At 43.2% G+C, this 18,240-nt stretch overlaps 1 protein-coding gene across 1 annotated transcript in view; it reads left to right on the top strand.

Moving 5' to 3' along the window:
- Positions 1 to 18,240, top strand: part of LOC120832061 (transmembrane protein 132C) — a 106,179-nt gene that overhangs the window by 43,103 nt on the left and 44,836 nt on the right. Inside the window, exon 4 of the mRNA XM_040198084.2 lies at positions 15,883 to 16,026. Within this exon, the coding sequence (XP_040054018.2) occupies positions 15,883 to 16,026 (144 nt within the window). The remainder of the gene's footprint in view (positions 1 to 15,882; positions 16,027 to 18,240) is intronic.

The following is an 18,240-nucleotide window of genomic DNA, read 5'->3' as shown; positions in this document are numbered from 1 at the left end:
CAGTCTATCATCTCATCGACTGCATGCTCTCTCATGTGCATTTTACTGCACGTGGACCAGCTCATTAAAACATTGCTCCATGATTGCCCCCACACACACACTCACACTTAAATAGGAAGTGCTATTGCAATAATAATAATAATTAACTTTTTTGTGGAATCGCTAGTTTTCTGTAAATTTGGATTAATCCATTTTTCTTATCCCAGTGATTCAATAAATGTAGTTCAGACCTTATTTGCTGTAGATGAACTGATCTCCTTACGTTGTGCCGCTGAATTCTCATCATTATTAAAGAGCCCTTTGGTTATGTGATTTTAAGGGGCCTTCAGTATGATTCATCTTCATACAATTAGATAAGCCAGAAAACAAACAATCAAATTCAAAATGGAAAGTGGAAGATTGTATTTTGTCTTTTTCAAAGACATTTTTTAAAATATTGTATAGTCATTTGGATTTACTACATTTAAACAAATACTCAATTTCTACAGTGGTACCATATATATATACATCTATTCTGTTATTCGCATTAGCATTTTGAATTGGTAAATATTTAATTTGAATGCATAGAGACATTATATACATAGTATACTAGAGATGAACAAGTACACGGTGTAAATAGAAGAACTATTTTACTACATTGATGTCTTCATTCATGCAGATGGTACTTAAGTCCTCCCCAAAGAAAATACACTTTTCACTTGTCTTTACTGTACGGATAACAACAATTTTATATCTCCTCATTTTCAAGTCTAATAAAAAGCCTCCTCTGCCATCTGTGTCAGGCACTCTGGGTTCAGAAGCACATCATCTCTCTGCTCTTCTTTTGTTGAACCACTCAAATAAATAAAAGGTTAAGAAAGTCCTGGATGACCGGTTCACCCTGTTTTTTTCTGGTCCCTCCCTTCTGTCGAGCTCTTTTGTGGCTCAAGAGGACTCAATCTGATTCTCTTTGTCACTCTCCCTTGACATATGAATCCATTTATGTCTGCTTCTGCTTTAGCGGATGCACATTCTCAAAATAGAAAAAAAAAAATAGTGCTATTCTTGGCACAAAGTGAAAAAAGTGTATTATATAGTTCATTACTGTTTTGGTGCAGTTTACCTCAATCATCTTCAAGTATTGTGTTGCCCTTGTCTCCTCACTCACCGTAATATCCAAATTTGGATTTCCTCCCTTTTTTATCCTCACAAATTAAACTCATTCCAACTCATTACTTTCTGGTAACTTACAGCTAATCTTAAAATCTGTTCCACAGTTTGATGAACTAGCAAAAAAAAAGGTTGCAGTTGAGATTGACTGAATGTCTGTGAACGCACCTTCCCCTCGCGTCGGGAGACACGTGTCGGCCACTTCCTGCTGGTTGGCGTCCGGGCCTCAAAGAGGCGGGGAGTGGGATGAGCAACAGGAAGCAGGAATGCGCCCTTACTGGCATCGTGGCCAGCTGAGGATTCAATTTGCCGCTTGTGTTCTCTTTTCTTCTGCTGGATGACTGATGAAAGACTTTTTTTTTGTTTTTAACAACGGCGGCAATGCATTGACTGCTCAGTGCTTAGCCAAGTGCTGCTTAACAGACTCAAGGGCACGTTTCAATGTGTACAAGAGAAAACACTACTCAAAATCCAACATCATGTTCATGCTGAACAAGGTGTCCTTTCTTTATATCTTTAAACATGCACCACATTACGTACCCTTTTGCTTCCCTGAGCCACCAAGATGCAAATTTTCTGCTAAAGTATAATCTGGTGCAAAAACACTTCTCCGTGTTAATCTGGGTTTTTTAGTCGTTCTTCTTTATCTCACTTGGGAACCAAAATAAAAAAACGGCATATATATTTATTTGGGCATTGCAGTCGTGGGCCATTTCGTGTTCACACCTGCATCCTCAGTGCAACATGGAACCGAGGGGATGGGGGGGGGGGGGGGGGGGGGGGTTGCATGTACTTCAGTAATGGGAAAAGGCGAAACAACATCACCACGCTTTTTTTAGTACCTGTGTTTATGTAGCCGCGGTTGCTACAGCTGTAAAACACGTTCTGAGGGTTCCCCCTGTTACAGCCACACTATGTATAATGTGTCAGACTCCCTGAAAAGATCACAGCCAAACAGGAAAAAACGCCGCAGTTTGTTGACCATGACAAGCACCCATAACTCAGGGTGTTGCATTATTCATGCACTATGATACTTGATTCATGTCCTACTTCAGAGGCCGTTGTCAAGCAGAGGAGCATTTCTACAACTCGCAGACCCGCTTGAGAACATCTAAATGAAAAATATGTCACACGTTGCGTGACGCGAATGTTTCTGAAACAATGCAGCCATTACATCTGACCCTTCGCTTTATAGGTTTTCGTCCGCATCGAGGTGGCCGAGGCCTGAAAGGGCACTTGTCCTTGTCCGCTCTTTCCCCGCTCTTTCCCCGCCGGCACGCAGTGTTCCCACTGTGGTTCAGGAGGAACAGAGCCGGCGTTGTCACTCCACGAGGCTCAATGCCGACAAGATGTGTTTTGGCCCGAGGGAGTCGTGAAAGACACACACACACACACACACACACAGACACACAAACAGAGGCAGCAGCCCGAGGGAGTCCTCTATGAAGGGATCAGTGTAAACATCCTGTGGCAGTCGAGGTGTTGGTGGCCCTGTGAAGTGGAAGCGGTGCTCTGGGCATGGAGCTGGCTGATAAGCACTACCAGCGCAGAGGAGAGAAGTGAGTTGGTCATCCCTGTTAAAAGACCAGCAGCCCCTCCATTCCCCCGGTGCCGTATTACTGCCGGAGCACACTGGGGGAGAAGCTTACTCCTGCAGGGAAAGTGAAAAGAGCCCTTATGGAGCATGAGCTTGTGTTCATGTGCGTGTATGTTCGAGTTATCACACTGTATCACGGAGCGGTATAATGTGCCCTGTAGGTCAGGGGCTTGTGGGTCAAATAAAATGAGCATGTCTCCACCAGGAAAATATCCCTCGATAAGCCGTATTTTTACATTATATTTACCATCGGCTTCTTGTGGTGCCTGCTTTCTTTCTCCTACCACAAGTCCAAAATGTATTTTCTTTCATGATGGTCAGTGAAAATAACACCGTCAATGAAGGACTCCAACTATTGGACCTCAAAATTCTCGGGCAGTCTCTAACTCTGAAGTTTTACAAGTCCAAATAATAGTTGTTTGCTGCAATAGAACTGCTCCTGATTGTTAAAGTCCCTTCATCACAGGACAGCAGGCAACACAGTCCTGATCCGCAACCAGAGACAATGGAGAGTTGTTGCTTTTTTTTTTACACATTGCGAGAAGAATATTTTCTATGCAGCAACAATAATAGTCATGCTGTGAACAAATAATTGTTCTCTGCGACTGATATGAAATGCTAAAATTTTGAATAAAGCTGCACAAAAAGGTATGTGACTATATCTTTTGATGAGATTAAAAAGGAAATGCTATCTCACCACACAAGCTGATAGTGTTTTTCTGTGTGTATGAGACGGTCAGCGTGCATATCAGCCCTTAGTTCCACCCTGCCGGCTCCTTTGGTGATGTAAGCCACGCGCTCTCCAGCGAGTGCCAAATAAGCCACTGTGGAATCTCTGCACGGCACCCCGTGAACAGTGCATGATGAAACCATTTTCGAAGGATAAAGTTGTCTTGCGAGGTTGTTCGCGCAGTTAAACAGATCTTATTGAGTTCACTTTACCTCAGTTTACCATCTGCGATTTGTTGGCAATTTCTTTTTCTGTTCAGTTGATTTAAACAATTTAAATTTCTACACGCTGATAGTCCACAGCATGTAACAAGGAAGTCCAAAAGATTACCAGGTGAATCTTTATATCAGTACTTCCACAGTATGTAAGGTTTAGAAACCAAGACTTTTTACTTACTCATTTTACCCAAACACAATCCTTCAAATACACCCCCCCTCCCCCCGTTTTCACAGTTCTTTTTAAAATCCTTTTGTAATGAAAGAAAAGCACAGCACCAGCTTGGATAATCTGTTATGTTTCCATACAAGCCTACATCAAAGTCAATTAATCTAGCCCTAAACCAACTCTATATTTTCTAATGATTTCCTCTCTCTTTCTCTGCCATCCTATCCTTCACACACACACACACACACACACACTTCAAACCCTGTCAGATGACTACGTAGTGTTTTCCCCCAGTCTGTATGTAGTGGAGCCTATTGGTCCACATGATTAAGTGCATATGGGGCTAATTTACTGGTCGACAAGCCAGCTTTTACAGACCAGGCCTGAATTGTTTCACCTGTGAAGGCAGCTCCGGATTTTCCCAAAAGTCTGAGGATTGTGCAAATATTTCAGACCTATGCTTTATTCACAAAGAACACCCGAGACTGTGGGAGAAACCCAGATCGAGTAATTCTATTTCTAGCGCTCGGGTTTTCTCAGCAAGACAGCAGACATTTTTAGGCATCGTCGTGACAGGTTTTAGACGGACATTGTCTGAAACGTTGGGTGGCGCTGATGGCTGACATCTTTCTTGTCACATTGCCAAAACTCCCGTGGACTCTGCACAAACGTCACAACACTGACAAACACAACAACAGTGATGTGTCAACCCCCGCTGCCACGGCCCACTCTGCTCACTCACGCCAGCAGGAAGCGTTCAATCAATTACATCGGGAATATCGATCGTCCCAGGCCGCATGATATACTGTAACATTTTGACCCCCCCCCCCCACGATCGTGATCACCTGCATCACCTGCCCACTGATCTGCACGCTCCATCCAACAGGCATTCAGTCAATAAACCACTTACAGATGAGAAGCGGATGTAGCACCTCCGGAGGCACCGTTTGGCCCCCGGGCGCCATAAACGCGGCACACTTCATCAGTGCTAGCTGGCTTTTGTGTCCCCCGTGTGTCCCATCTTTCAAAACCTCCACAACAGTGTATTCATTCAATTTATGATCTAATTAGGGGGCATAATGAATAGTCAACCATTTGAAACGATTGTGATTAAAATGTTTTAGTGATTGCCAAAGATTAATTGTTTCTGTAATGGCTTCAGATTGATGCAATTTGCATACATATGGCAATTAGGAAGCTGCTTTCTGACTGTGCTGTATTTTCTTCAGTCTCAGAAGCTATTTCCAAAACAAAAAAAACAAAAACTAAAAACTTTCAGTGAAAAATATCCAAACTTGAAATGGAATTATATCTCATGGGCTGATTGAATTATAAATATGAAATAACTTTGAAGGTGTATTTGGCTTCAAACAACTGGACTTGAACATTGGAGATAACAATAATAAACACTAGTTGTCCCAATGAATTTTGATAATTTGGTACATTATGCTACTTGCAAGAAACACAACATGAATCCCTTTATGTATAAATCAGTCAACATTTATTGATTGTAACAACCTGGAATGTTCTAGTTATTAGGTTTTTCAAGTACTATGTTATAGTTTACAACCATTATTATTATAATGGTGATTATTGCACAACATTGTTCGGTCTTAATTCATGCATTTAATAATGAATGATTATTCTTGTGTTTTGATTTTTTAGGCAGGATGAGTGAATGGATGGTTGTATTCGGCTTACTTTTCTTTGGATCGCAATAATCTTACAAGTACAATTTAAAACAATCCTTCTGCATTGTCAGAACTGCTTTATGGATTTACAATTACACAGTTCAGCAGTTCTAATTGTTTCTTGCTTGTGTATGTGCACAAAACACACGGTGAAGTAAAGAGCGGCCCTCCAGGAAAATCTTGCCTCATCTCCTTGCCTGTTGCACAGAGAAATGGAGAAAGTCTCAAGATGTCACGTTTCACACGGAAGTAGGAACCAAAATGCAAACCAAGGTTTCAAACATAAATAACTTTTAATAAAGAAAGCCGAACTTGTGCCACATGAACACAATTTACAATTTTATACATTTCATACTTATTTTAGGCTCCGACCTCATAAGATTTGATTTGAGATTTTTTTTGTCAAGATTGCTTCGATGACAAAATGCAATATTTTAGGAATAACATAATAAATAGCATCTGATTTCATGTGTTTTCTTTCTTTCTCACTCTTTATTCCTCCATGTTTTAAATGTATACATTCTAATATGAAAGCCTGAACACAGGTGTCCGGTCCTTTTTCTTTGCTTTTTTTAAACGCCCCAATGCTTTCACTGGTTATCTCGTTTTCATCGTCACATTACAATGACCTATGGTTTAATTCCTTTGGGCTAAGTCAGCATCTAATGCTGATTTACGGAAACGGATCATAAAGGGCTCAAAATATCTGGACGAGAGAGCCCTCAAACGCTCAGCGATTTGACAATGGGACAGAACTAAACCCTCACGGAGTCAGCGGGAGCACGCCCCAAAGTCTGGGAGACCGGAAGGGTGGGGATGGGGATTGGGCCACAGAGGGTGTTAAAAAAAATGCACATAGCGGGAGCAGGTGAAGTTAACCCAGGGACACGAGATGCAGGGAATTGCAAAATACAATAAGGAAAAAAACACCACGGTGTCGTGTTCCTTAGACCTCGGATGATCAGGGTCGTCGGGGGCAAATACTGCGTGCGCCCAGTCACGTTAACACAGTCTTAATCTGTGTAACCCTTTCTACAGCTGATTTACCAACTCGCCATAATCTGCCTCACTACATCCTCAGATTATACCGCTTGGCCCCCCGTCTGCGTCCATCCAAATATTGGATGAGTCCTGGATCATCCACCCAGCCAAACAAATCCTATGCAAAGTATAATTTTTATCCCCTGCATGCAACCTTGTGTCAAATAGGTTTTACTGGGAGCATAGTCGGTATGTGTTTGCCCTGTTTCCTCCGTTCAACTGGCACGGCTTCCATTGAAACGGCAGCCACAGGGATCAAGTCTCTGTCTGCTACAACATGACCTCATTTCTTCAGCTAATCTACGGCAGCAGGAGTTGTAGCGAGTTCCTGAAATCCAGCATTAAAGCAAATAAGACATTGGACATTTTTTTTTCTTGTACGCCGCTTGGCGTCGATCCCGGTAATTATAAAAAAAGAAAAAAACGCTGTTCATCTAAATATCCCGTGCTTCTGCTGCAAATGTCAAAAAAAGTCAAATAAGGGTTGAAATGTGCTGCATGTGAGGGTGGACAGATGGGCGATGTTCTTGAACTTTTGGCATTTTGAGTCTCGAGCCGTGACGGGAGGCGGGCCGTGACTTACTGAAGGGGTCCGGCTCGAGGCCACAGCGGGTGTTGCGCAGTAACACCCCTCGGTGTCGTCATCCCGCTGGCCTGCTTTGTATACAGTCGCTGCACACACGCGCCGAGCTCTTTGATATTTCAGTCAATACTCGCCCACAACCAGCCTGTTGCTTTAATTAGAATCGCTTGTATCATTTGTTGCAATGTTCTTTGACAGCTCCCCCCCCCCCCCCCCTCCACTTTTGTAAATAGGCTTGAATATAACGTGACATGAGATAACAGAAGCTCGGGACAGAATAGAAAATACAAAGTCATTGACCTCTCAGAGCTATTGGCTTCGGTAAATGTCATTCTTTATGAGCCACAGTTTCCTTTCCTTTCTTCTCAGCTTCCTGTTCTTTCAGTTATTAAGTAAATAAAGCCCTTTTTTTACATTTTGCACCCGCTCCATGATAACTTCCCCAAACCAGAAGTCATGCAGAACTGGGCTCAACATATCATAATATTATAGCACTATTTTGCTTACAAAATTATGTTTTAAGGACGCCATTAGCATCAGTTGTAAAATACAGTATGTTCATTAAAAATGTGGTTGAGGCAGGAATCATTTGTTGGTCTTTAATGTGAAAGCGTTCCTATAGCTCAACACTAATGAAGGACAAATTAGTTATCCAGCTACCAAATTAACATTTTTTTTCATTTTCTCAGTCACACATTGGGTTATCCGTGTTGTTTACCGCTCTGCTCTCCTCACCAGGTGAGTGAAAAACACGCGGACGGCTCATCATTGTGACTCTAGATTATTCTTTCCCTTTTTTTTTATTGACAGCAAAATAGTGATTTCCTCAGAGATGTACATAAGACGTACCGTATGAAACCTTGCCCTGTTTTTGAAATGGAATACTCCCGTCCTCAGAATCTCAGGGGCTTCTCTGAATTCAACTCAGATTCATTTCTTAGTCCTGCCGCCCATGTGATTGCTCTTGATCTGTCATGGATTCGTTCATGTCACGAGGCGATGGCCAGCTCGCATTTTGAACCTCCTCTCATTTGAAGTCGGCTGCTCTCCACTGACTTACTTCTTCTTCTTTCTTAAAAGGCAGGAGTTTGTTCCCAGACCTCAGGTCCACGCTACATATGTCAGCCATCTGTCTGCTATTCCCTTTAATTAAAAAAATACTGCGAGAAAAGATGTGAGACGAGGCGGTCGCCGTGCCTGGTGTGTTTTTTTTCAGGCATTCAGATGTAGATGAAGAGAGGATTTGGCTGACGGCAATCAAGTTCTCTGCTCTCCTCTCGGAGTAAAAAGCAAAGCAAAGCCTGCGCTTTTCTTGGAGAGAACCGAGGGCTCCTCGCATGGCTACATGATTGTAAACATGCCTCGTGTTTGGTGACAGTCAGCATATCCTCAATTAGGTGGCACTCAATATAATCAACTGGGGATTGAAATGACTCCGAGGCACTTCAAGTAGTACTCCCCTTGATCATCTTTGTCCCTTGATAGACGGGGAGCTTTTTACCGTTCACGGCTTGAAAACCCGATTCACCCTTCAGGTTTGGATTGCGCAAATATTGATTTACAAATAATGGTGAGATGATAGCCGGTCAATGACGGTAGGAAGGAAAATTGACATTTCAGAAGGGTAAAGTGAATGGGGCGGATCGCTTATGCAAGGCAACAGCACTTTGCCAAGAACATCATGAGGAAATTAGGGGGTGTGGGTGAAGGCCTGCTTGGAGATGCTCCCACAATCCTCCTTTTTCTAGCTGAAAGGGGATAAACTGTTTTCAACTTCTATTTTGAACCAGTTGGGAAAAGTACAGATAGTTAGAAGACGATTAAGTATTTTCCATGGTTATTATACTGGATTGTAGTATTGGCTTGTCCGTCACCCGCCTTCGCAGGTTGTTCTGAAGGCTCAATATTCACAGATTTATGTATTGATTATGTTTCAAGCATGCATAGTAATGAGGCTTAAAAAGGGCAACCAGAAAAAAAGGGAGTAATACTAAAGCTTTAGTGGTACTAAATGCGTAACGCAGCCAGGCTAGCTGCTCTGTTAGTCGGCAAAGCTCGTTGTTAGAGAAACAGCTTATCCAAAACTGTTTGGATAAGGTCAAAGGTAACTGCTTATGTAAAAAAATAAACATGAACTTCTTCACCAATTTCTGTCAAAATTCCTCGAACAGCTACCAAAGTCAACCTGCGGATGGTGCTTGAGGAATGGTCACCCGAGTCGGTCAACTTCATCATTACATTACATTACATTACAGGTCATTTAGCAGACGCTTTTATCCAAAGCGACTTACATTACACTTTAAACCCATGGCCTTTTTTTCACATTTTTGCCTGGGGAGCAATTAGGGGTTAGGTGTCTTGCTCAGGGACACTTCGACATGGAACATGGGGCAGCCTGGAAACGAACCAACAACCTTGTGCTTCCCAGCACAGCTTCTTTAACCCCTGCGCCACGACATGCGGTGCAGATCATCTAAGGACCATGAATGTTCAAAATACAAAATGTAATTGTTAAGAATCCAGTTGAAGCAACTGACTTACCCTTTAGGTAGGACAATCGAATCAATTTCAGCAAACATCCCATGATGATTTAATGCAAAAACAATTAAGGTATCAAAATCCTATTCTTTGCAGTTGAGTAGGTATTTTATATTTATTCCAAAATGGAAAAAGAAGCAGTAAATAAAACTTTTTTTTGACCATTTTATTTTTGTCACTCATGCAATTTGGTGTAATAATAACCAGCTTTAATGAGAACGCACAAGCCTGGGGCAAAACCAATGTTGACCCAGGCTGAGTCTATTAAGGGATGCTGATTGGCGAAATTGTATGTTGGACGTTTTTTTATTTGATCAGCAATTGGCTGAAAACTGCTTCCTTCTGCCGGCAATGTTGAGCTTTCCCCCAGCGCAGCTACAATGTGCATGCAGAGGACGTGCGTATGACGGGAAAAGCATACATTTTGAGCTATATCATATTTTAAAAAGCCCAGGATCACAGGACTCAATGACTACAGGCCCGTCGCCCTGACCTCTGTAGTCATGAAGTCTTTTGAACGGCTAGTCCTGACCCACCTGAAGTCCCTCACCGACCCCCTCCTGGACCCCCTGAAGTTTGCCTACAGAGCCAACAGGTCTGTGGACGACGCTGTCAACATGGCCCTCCACTACATCCTCCAGCATCTGGACTTCCCAGGAACCTACGCCAGGATCCTGTTGGTGGACTTCAGCTCTGCCTTCAACACCATCATCCCGTCTCTGCTGCAGGACAAACTGTCCCAACTCCCAACGACTCCACCTGCAAGTGGATCACAGACTTCCTGTCTGACAAGAAGCAGCACGTGAAGCTGGGGAAACATGTCTCAGCCTCTTGGACCATCAGCACCGGTTCCCCCCAAGGCTGCGTTCTTTCCCCTCTGCTCTTCTCCCTGTTCACCAACAACTGCACCTCCAGTCACCAGTCCGTCAAGCTCCCGAAGTTTGCGGATGACACTACCGTCATTGGACTGATTTCTGGTGGTGATGAGTCCGCCTACAGGTGGGAGTCTGACCATCTGGTCTCCGGTGCAGTCAGAACTACCTGGAGCTCAACGCTCTAAAGACAGTGGAGATGGTTGTTGATTTCCGGAGGAACAGAGCCCCACCCTCCCCCATCACCCTGTGTGACTCCCCCATCACTATTGTGGATTCCTTCCGTTTCCTGGGCTCCATCATCACCCAGGACCTCAAGTGGGAGCTGAACATCAGCTCCATCACCAAGAAGGCTCAGCAGAGGCTGTTCTTCCTGAGGCAGCTGAAGAAACTCAACCTGCCAAAGACGATGATGGTCCACTTCTACACGGCCATTATCGAGTCCGTCCTCTGCTCCTCCATCACCGTCTGGTACGCTGCAGCCACAGCCAAGAACAAGGGCAGGCTGCAGCGTGTCATCCGCTCTGCAGAGAGGGTGATCGGCTGCAATCTGCCGTCCCTGCAGGACTTGCTCGCTTCCAGGTCTCTGAAGCGAGCTAAAAAGATCGTGACCGACCCCTCTCACCCCGGACAAAAACTTTTTGTGCCCCTTCCATTTGGCAGGAGGCTGAGGTCCATCAGGACTAAGACCTCCCGCCACACGAACAGTTTCTTCCCGTCGGCAGTCGGGCTCATCAACAGAGCCCGGTCCCCCACTGACTGACTATAACACTCCACCGGTCACTCCCCTTCATACTGCACATGTCACTTTAACTGCAATTTCTTACAATTTCAAATATTTTTAGTTTTTAACTTTAACTTTATTCTTATTTTATACCAACCCATAGCCTTATTCTACTAACCCATTGCATTGGCATTTCATTTTATTTTATTACTTGTGCACTGCTGTCTTGTTGTCTATTGTCACACTGTCTACTGTCACGCACCGCCAAGACAAATTCCTTGTATGTTTGACATATTTTGGCAATAAATGTTTCCTGATTCCTGATTGAGAATTTTTATAATGCAATGCTATATTTTCACCTCTTTTTTGGGGGGCTCAAGGAGGGCGTTCCAGGTTGGGCGACGCCCCATTCCCCTTAATTGGCCACTGCCCTAGTTGCTTTTAAGTTATTTTTACGCCATAAGTCTTAATTACAGATGTAAGAAAAATACCAAGCAAGACAGATTTTTAAATTCTGCACCCTAACGCTCGCTTGGACTCTCTATACTTAATTGAGACGCTTAGGTCTAATTACCCGACGTAGCTTTACACACTGAAATAAGATATTTAACTCAATTGACCTAAATTGACCAACAAACAATGGGCAGGATCCATGTCCTCCTATTCAAAATAACATTTTTTTAAAAGGCCAGACCTGAAGCTTGGGTGAAGGATATAGAGCGTTAATGGGAGAAATACTGGAGGGAAGCAAGGGAGTGTTTCAGAGACAACCGATAGAGACAGACAAGGGTAGATAGGATAAGAGACATGGTGAAAGTGAGACAAAAGGGTGACACAGAGAGCGCCGCCGCAGCAGAAGGCATCGGGGGAGAGGAGCTTTGTCTGGCGAGCCCTCTTTATCTGATTGTGTTCATCTTGTCCTCGGTTTGCAGCGTTGCCACGCGCCAGCACTTTTAACTAGCTCTGATAATGGGAAGAACAGCATCAAACTCATTAATTGAATTAGCTCTCTTTTTTTTATCTCTGCATCTGACTGTGTCTGCTCACCCTTAAAAACATCCAACCGACAGCTATTACTCAGCTAATTGACTCGGAGCATCCCAGCTCGGTTCACCTGTCATTGGCTACTATCTAATTTAATTTTACCTAGAGGTGATGGAGATCATTTTGGTTCTCGGCAAGAGCGATAGAGGGGCAGGAAAGATGCCCAGATAAAGCCGGGGTTCAAAGCAGCGTGTTTATTTCATAACTGTTTTTAGCTGCAGGTGTTTGATCATTTAAGGACGCGGGACAACTCAACTGGCTCAATGTAATTTTGCCAATTTTGTCCGCCTGCGGCAAACAGTTTTGAAAGAAAATTGGAAAATGTGCCTGAATACAAATGAGCGTGTGTTTCAGATTCACCATCTGACCAATTTGTCATTGGTTTTGGTTAATTGTACCACAGAACCTGGCGGCAGGGTTGGAAACGAATGTGCAGTGATTCATCTGTATTACAACTTTTCTCTATCTGGCTCGTCCTTTGCAGGAGCTTCTCTGTGATGTAGGAGCCCAGGGTTGTGTCCTTTGTGGCTGAGCAGATATCAGAGCGATAGTTCTGGCTTTCATTTGCCTCCACCAAAGGTTTCCTTTGTCCACCTACCTGCTCTCTGCCAATGTGACATTGTGTCCGATATGACAAAGACCCCTATGTGTTTGTGTATACTAACTTCATCAAGTTTCCTGGTTTCCTTTGTAGAAAATAATGATCCGTTTAGTGGGGGACGGAACCTTTGAAATGGCTTCTTAAGGACGACATTAGCATATCAGTTTGTTTGAAATACAAGACCAGAATAAAGCAAAGAACTAAAACTTAAAAGTTCTTGCTCTAGACTGCTGAGCATAACGGCCTCACTGCGACTCCTCTCCTAAATGCTTCTTCCTCTGTCCTTTTATCCACCAGAGTCCATTTAATCATAAAGGTTGCCTGAAATTTGGTTTTAAAAAGGAAAAGCACGCTTCATTTCCTTTGTCAAAAACATTAAGTTCTTAATTTGTTTTCCTGTACATGCAAAATAAGTGTGTACACAGAAAGACAGACCTCCGTAAATACAAAACGAAATGCCAGTTATTGTTGGGCTGATGTTGGTCGGATGGACATATTTGACCTATGGTTCACCCCAACAACATCACCATAGTCTGCACACCCACGCAGGAGTGATAGAGAAATTAACATGTCGACGTTCCTTTCGAAGCCCATATCTGCTCACAATAAGTGGTCGGTTTTCACATGGGTAATGCAGTTATTTCTTTTGTGTGCATTAGTATTGCACGCAGCACACGCGAGGGAGGCCAGAATGCAAGTGTGTGTGGTGTGGTGAGGTGTAGTTCGGGCGGGGGGGCTTTCCAGGGGTTTTATTCCCGAGCATCAATCAGGGGAGCGCTGAAAAACATTTCTGACAACTTCATCTCATCTGTAAATACTCATCCCAATGATGCGGGTTTTCATGGGATTAATGAGGCGGCTTCATGTGCTGATGCATGCGAAAGGGGACTCCTTTCGAATAGCTTTCCTTTATTGCTTCCTCCCTCCTCACCAGAAATCATATTAGCCAAACCAATCTCATTTACATCATGCCACTTGGTAATTTAAACTACTTACTTGTTGGCTAGAGAACGCATACATTTTTAGGTTTCTCTGTAAGGTGTGTGAGAAAAATAGAGTGAGAAGGATGAAGGAAGGAAGGAGGGAAGGAAGACACAGAGAAAGAGTTATTCATTTAGAATACAGCGCATGGAACATGGCCATACTGCAGTTAAGCAGGGCTTCATTATTTATCAACTATATTGATCAACCCATCTATGAAGACATTTTATTAGTCTCTGTGCCAAATACAGTTATTGGACCTCAGTAGAAGCCCCATATATATTTCCACAAGCTCGTGTATGCATTTGTTAATTAGTATGGACTATTTTTTCTCATAAAATATGTGAAACCATTAAATGACAATCCAAATTAAGCAACGATGCAAAATCATGGAACCTAAACCCACCCCTCCTGCCCCCTCTAATTGGGATTCCATATTTCATTAATGCGACACCGTATAGACTCCAGTTCATATTATTTGATTATCCACTGGCCCGGATAGCCCACTGTCAGTTTGTCAATGTGCAGTAATTACCGAGGCTGCGGTGAGGACTGGGAAACAGGAGGGCAGACACCAATCAGTCGCCTCCTCCTGGTTATTGTCTGCGTGTTCCACACCGGCGGACTTTTATCTTCACACGTGAGAAGCGGCGGGCCGACGCGAGGCCAGTTATCGCCGCCTCATCAAGGATCAAAGAAGACTGGGGGGAAACACTGAAGGTGTACTGACTGCTCTCTTCTAAGGGCCGCTGCATGGTTTGTCATGTCATTATCCCACCGTTAATGGGGGGGGGGGGGTTCTTCTATTCATCTTCTACAGTTTTTCGCAGTTCTAGAACGAGGACAGTCTCCAATTAGATTGATGCCGGGACGAATTACCCTTCATGTGTGACTGAATGGAAATGCTTGCTTTTTTTTTTCTTTCTCACTTCTCTTTGTGCTATTGGTGTTTTACTTCAGATCTCCGTGCAATAATTTCCCACCACAAAATACACATATTCTGCGGCGTTTGTGGCAGTGGTTCAGACGACAGCAATTTGTAATGTTGGAGAAGAAGGCACTGTAAGCTGCTCACACACACTTCCTTGTAATTGCAAGTGACAGAGGAGGAGGAGGAGGAGGAGGAGGAAGAAAGAAAGTAACAGCGTGTCAGTTCACTGGAAGAGAGGGAGGTTATGGTTCTTCTCCACCTGTATGGTTTCCCACAGACTGTGACCGGGACTAATGGACGTGATAGAGGGGCAGAGGGGCAGAGGGGGCCTGACGGCTGCAGAGATCTGGGTCCTGGCAAAGCCCCGCGTGTGACTGTGTGTCTGTACTGCAGTTTGCTGCCTGTGTATTTATTGCTCCAGTAAGTTGTGGAGAGTCCTGAAAACGTACTCGTGGTGGCTCAACACATCTTCACCAAGGACTATTTTGGAACCCGCCAAACTAGTGATTATTTTGGGCGATATCCCATATATTTGTATTTCTAATTTGAATTTATGAATATTCAAAGTGGATGAGGGCCTGAAATTTAAAGTTCCCTTTCTCAACCAAATTTATTTTATAACAATAAAAAAAAAAAATTCTAGCACGCGTATATCATCTCGCAATAACATCAATAAAAAATAAAAGCTAGTGCTTTTATTTTAGCAAAGCATATTTATCCGTCACCATCGTTCCAAAATATATTTATTTTCAGTGGATAATTTAACGTCCTATGTGTGCTAGAGAGAGCATGAGTGTTTCAAGTTTGTTTTCAGACCTTGAGAAACTTAAAACCAACCTCGTTTCATATCTGCCTTTGACGTTTGTTTGTGTCAGGGGGAGATAGAGAGAGGGTGAAAGAAAGAGAGAGAGAATAAAAGAGGCCGGGAAGTTTATGAAGCGCGGAAACTGAATTTGCGATACAGTTCCAGTATCTAATGTAATTTCTTCTAACCTGCGCACGTCTGTGTGTTTCAGGGTCAAGCTGAAGGACGGGGTGGCGTTTCTGGGAGCCAGAGCCAGCAACCCCGTCGTGTGGACGGTGAGTCAGGACGTCAGAAGTGAAGGTCACAGGGTCGTGACCCTCCACTGTCGGAGGAAGGAGAACAGCTTCAGCCAAAGGTACTTCCTCCTCCATTCTTCTCAGAAGCAATCAACGTGTGAATGAAATATGGACACAAGCCGATGAACAACCAGAAAGCAGCAGCGCACTTCATTTCCCTGACAGGTGTCAGTAGAGAGTGATTGCAAAGAGTGGGCATGAAAGAGAACATGACTCGGCATCTGAAGCAGTCGATGCTTGGCACCGCCAGCCACAAAAACTCCTCAGGCACTCCCAAGTGAATTCACAAAAAAATGCTTTGTTTAAGGAACAGCGTGTTTCCCACTTGCCTGCACTTAAGCAGCAGGGGGTGAGATTTTGATGGATCTGTTGGCAGAAATGTAATATAATAATCCAACTATGTTTTTATTAGAGTTTTAATAAGTTAGATTAAAGACTGCGATGTTTCAGTGGCCCAGAGTGAACAGAGCAAAGTGTGTAGCCTGATTATTATCTAGTTTCCAGACTAATTTGACAGTTTCCAGCATTTGGGCCGTCAGTTGATCACCTACATTTAAGGCGTAACATTACAAAGTATGAGAAAATATTTGCATTTTTCTGATCATGACAAAGTGAACTCACGTTTGCATGTGCGCTGATGTGTGTGTGTGTGTGTGTGTGTGTGTGTGTGAGATTGCAGACAACATTAGGCTGTTAAACGATGTTGTTGAGCGCGCAATTGCGTACTATTATTTGACATTCAACTTGACAGCTAAGCGGTTTTGTGTAAAGACAAAGTAGGTGCACACAGGAAGTGACACACCCAGGCCGGGCTGTTATTTCCCTCTGAGTGCCAAGTTGACGACGGTGATAAATGACAAGTCATCTGTCATTTGATGCGTCCCTCTCACAGACGTGCTGAGGAGCAGAGACATTGAATTATACAGTACGGCTCAAATCAAGGTCATGCATGTTGAAGCTGGTAACGTGTCCTGCAATGCTGTGCTTGACAAATTACTTTCAAGCACTGAAATGATAAAACAACACCGGCTCTGACCTCTGATTTTAGGTTTCATCAGCTAGACAAACATAAAATGGAATTACAAAAGCTCGGTCGTTGCAAAATGTGAAGAATATCAGAAGACGAAACTTTGATTTAGAAAATCCCTTTGAAGAGGTTAAATGGTTACAGAAAGAGCAGTAGTCCCCCCGCTTTCCTATTTTACTGAAATATTAAAAACATGCTCGCACGAACGAAACAATCAAAGGGTGAGTTTCAGAATCCTCGTTAAGTCGACTTACTGCACGAACACACTTACAAAACTGCAACAGAATTAGCTGTCTGGATTCTTACATTGTCCACTGAAAGTCTTTTATATTACTAGCCCCGAAACAACGTTGCCGTCTTGCTTTTGCTTCTTGGTATCTATTGCAGCTGTCTGATTGGTCAAGCTCTCATTTGGAGGTCTTTGTCGATTCTCTGTAGATCTTTTCCAGACTAAAACTGAAAAAGAGATACATCTTGTAAGATTAGGCTGGTTTGGAGGATACAACGGAGAAAGATCTGTTGAAATTGTATATGTCTGAGAGTGTTGAAAGTGATTTCCTAAATTTATCTTTATCTTTTGGCTCCCTGGAAGGATTTTTTCTTCTTACATACTTTCTCCATCTCGCCCTTAACAAGTTAACACTCATTTTATTCTACTGCTGTCCAGTGGGCTGGAGATTTCCCCTCGGTCGGGCTAAGTGCAAAAAGATCTTCATTATCCGGAATATGAATCGGGGTAATGGAAATACGTGGAGATGAAAGCCAAAAGGAGTTTAAAAATACAAGTGCCCTTAAAACATTAAAATTCTCTTCATGTCAATTGAAGCTCACTTTGCCGACCATTAAAGCAGCATCAGTGCCAGAAGCTGAAAGATAAACACCGGGAACAGAATGGCTCTCTTCTGCCTCGTGGTAGAAAGTGCGACATTACAGCCAATTCTGTGAGAGACTCCAACCGGCTTAGTGACTAAAGTCACAGCCGCGGAACAAATGGGCTGAGGTACAATGGCTGACTGTGGACTTACAGGTATTGTATCTCGGTGTAAAGATGCACTTTCTTCCCTATTACAGTAAGACACATTCCGGACAATTAATTAAACTGAAGCAGAAAGAACGGGAGGCCACTGTGTAGTCTCTCTGGGTGCGTCAATTAGACTATAAAACATTAACGACGTAAAATATATGTGTTTGTTTGTTGTGTGGACCCTTTTCTCTCCCTCTGCAGCTTAGTTCATTATGAAAAGCA

Source organism: Gasterosteus aculeatus, chromosome 14, assembly GCF_964276395.1.
Source record: "Gasterosteus aculeatus chromosome 14, fGasAcu3.hap1.1, whole genome shotgun sequence".
In the NCBI taxonomy this organism is placed as follows: Eukaryota; Metazoa; Chordata; class Actinopteri; order Perciformes; family Gasterosteidae; genus Gasterosteus; species Gasterosteus aculeatus.
The sequence above is the reverse complement of the archived record's forward strand: the minus strand, read 5'-3'. Positions and strand labels throughout refer to the sequence as shown.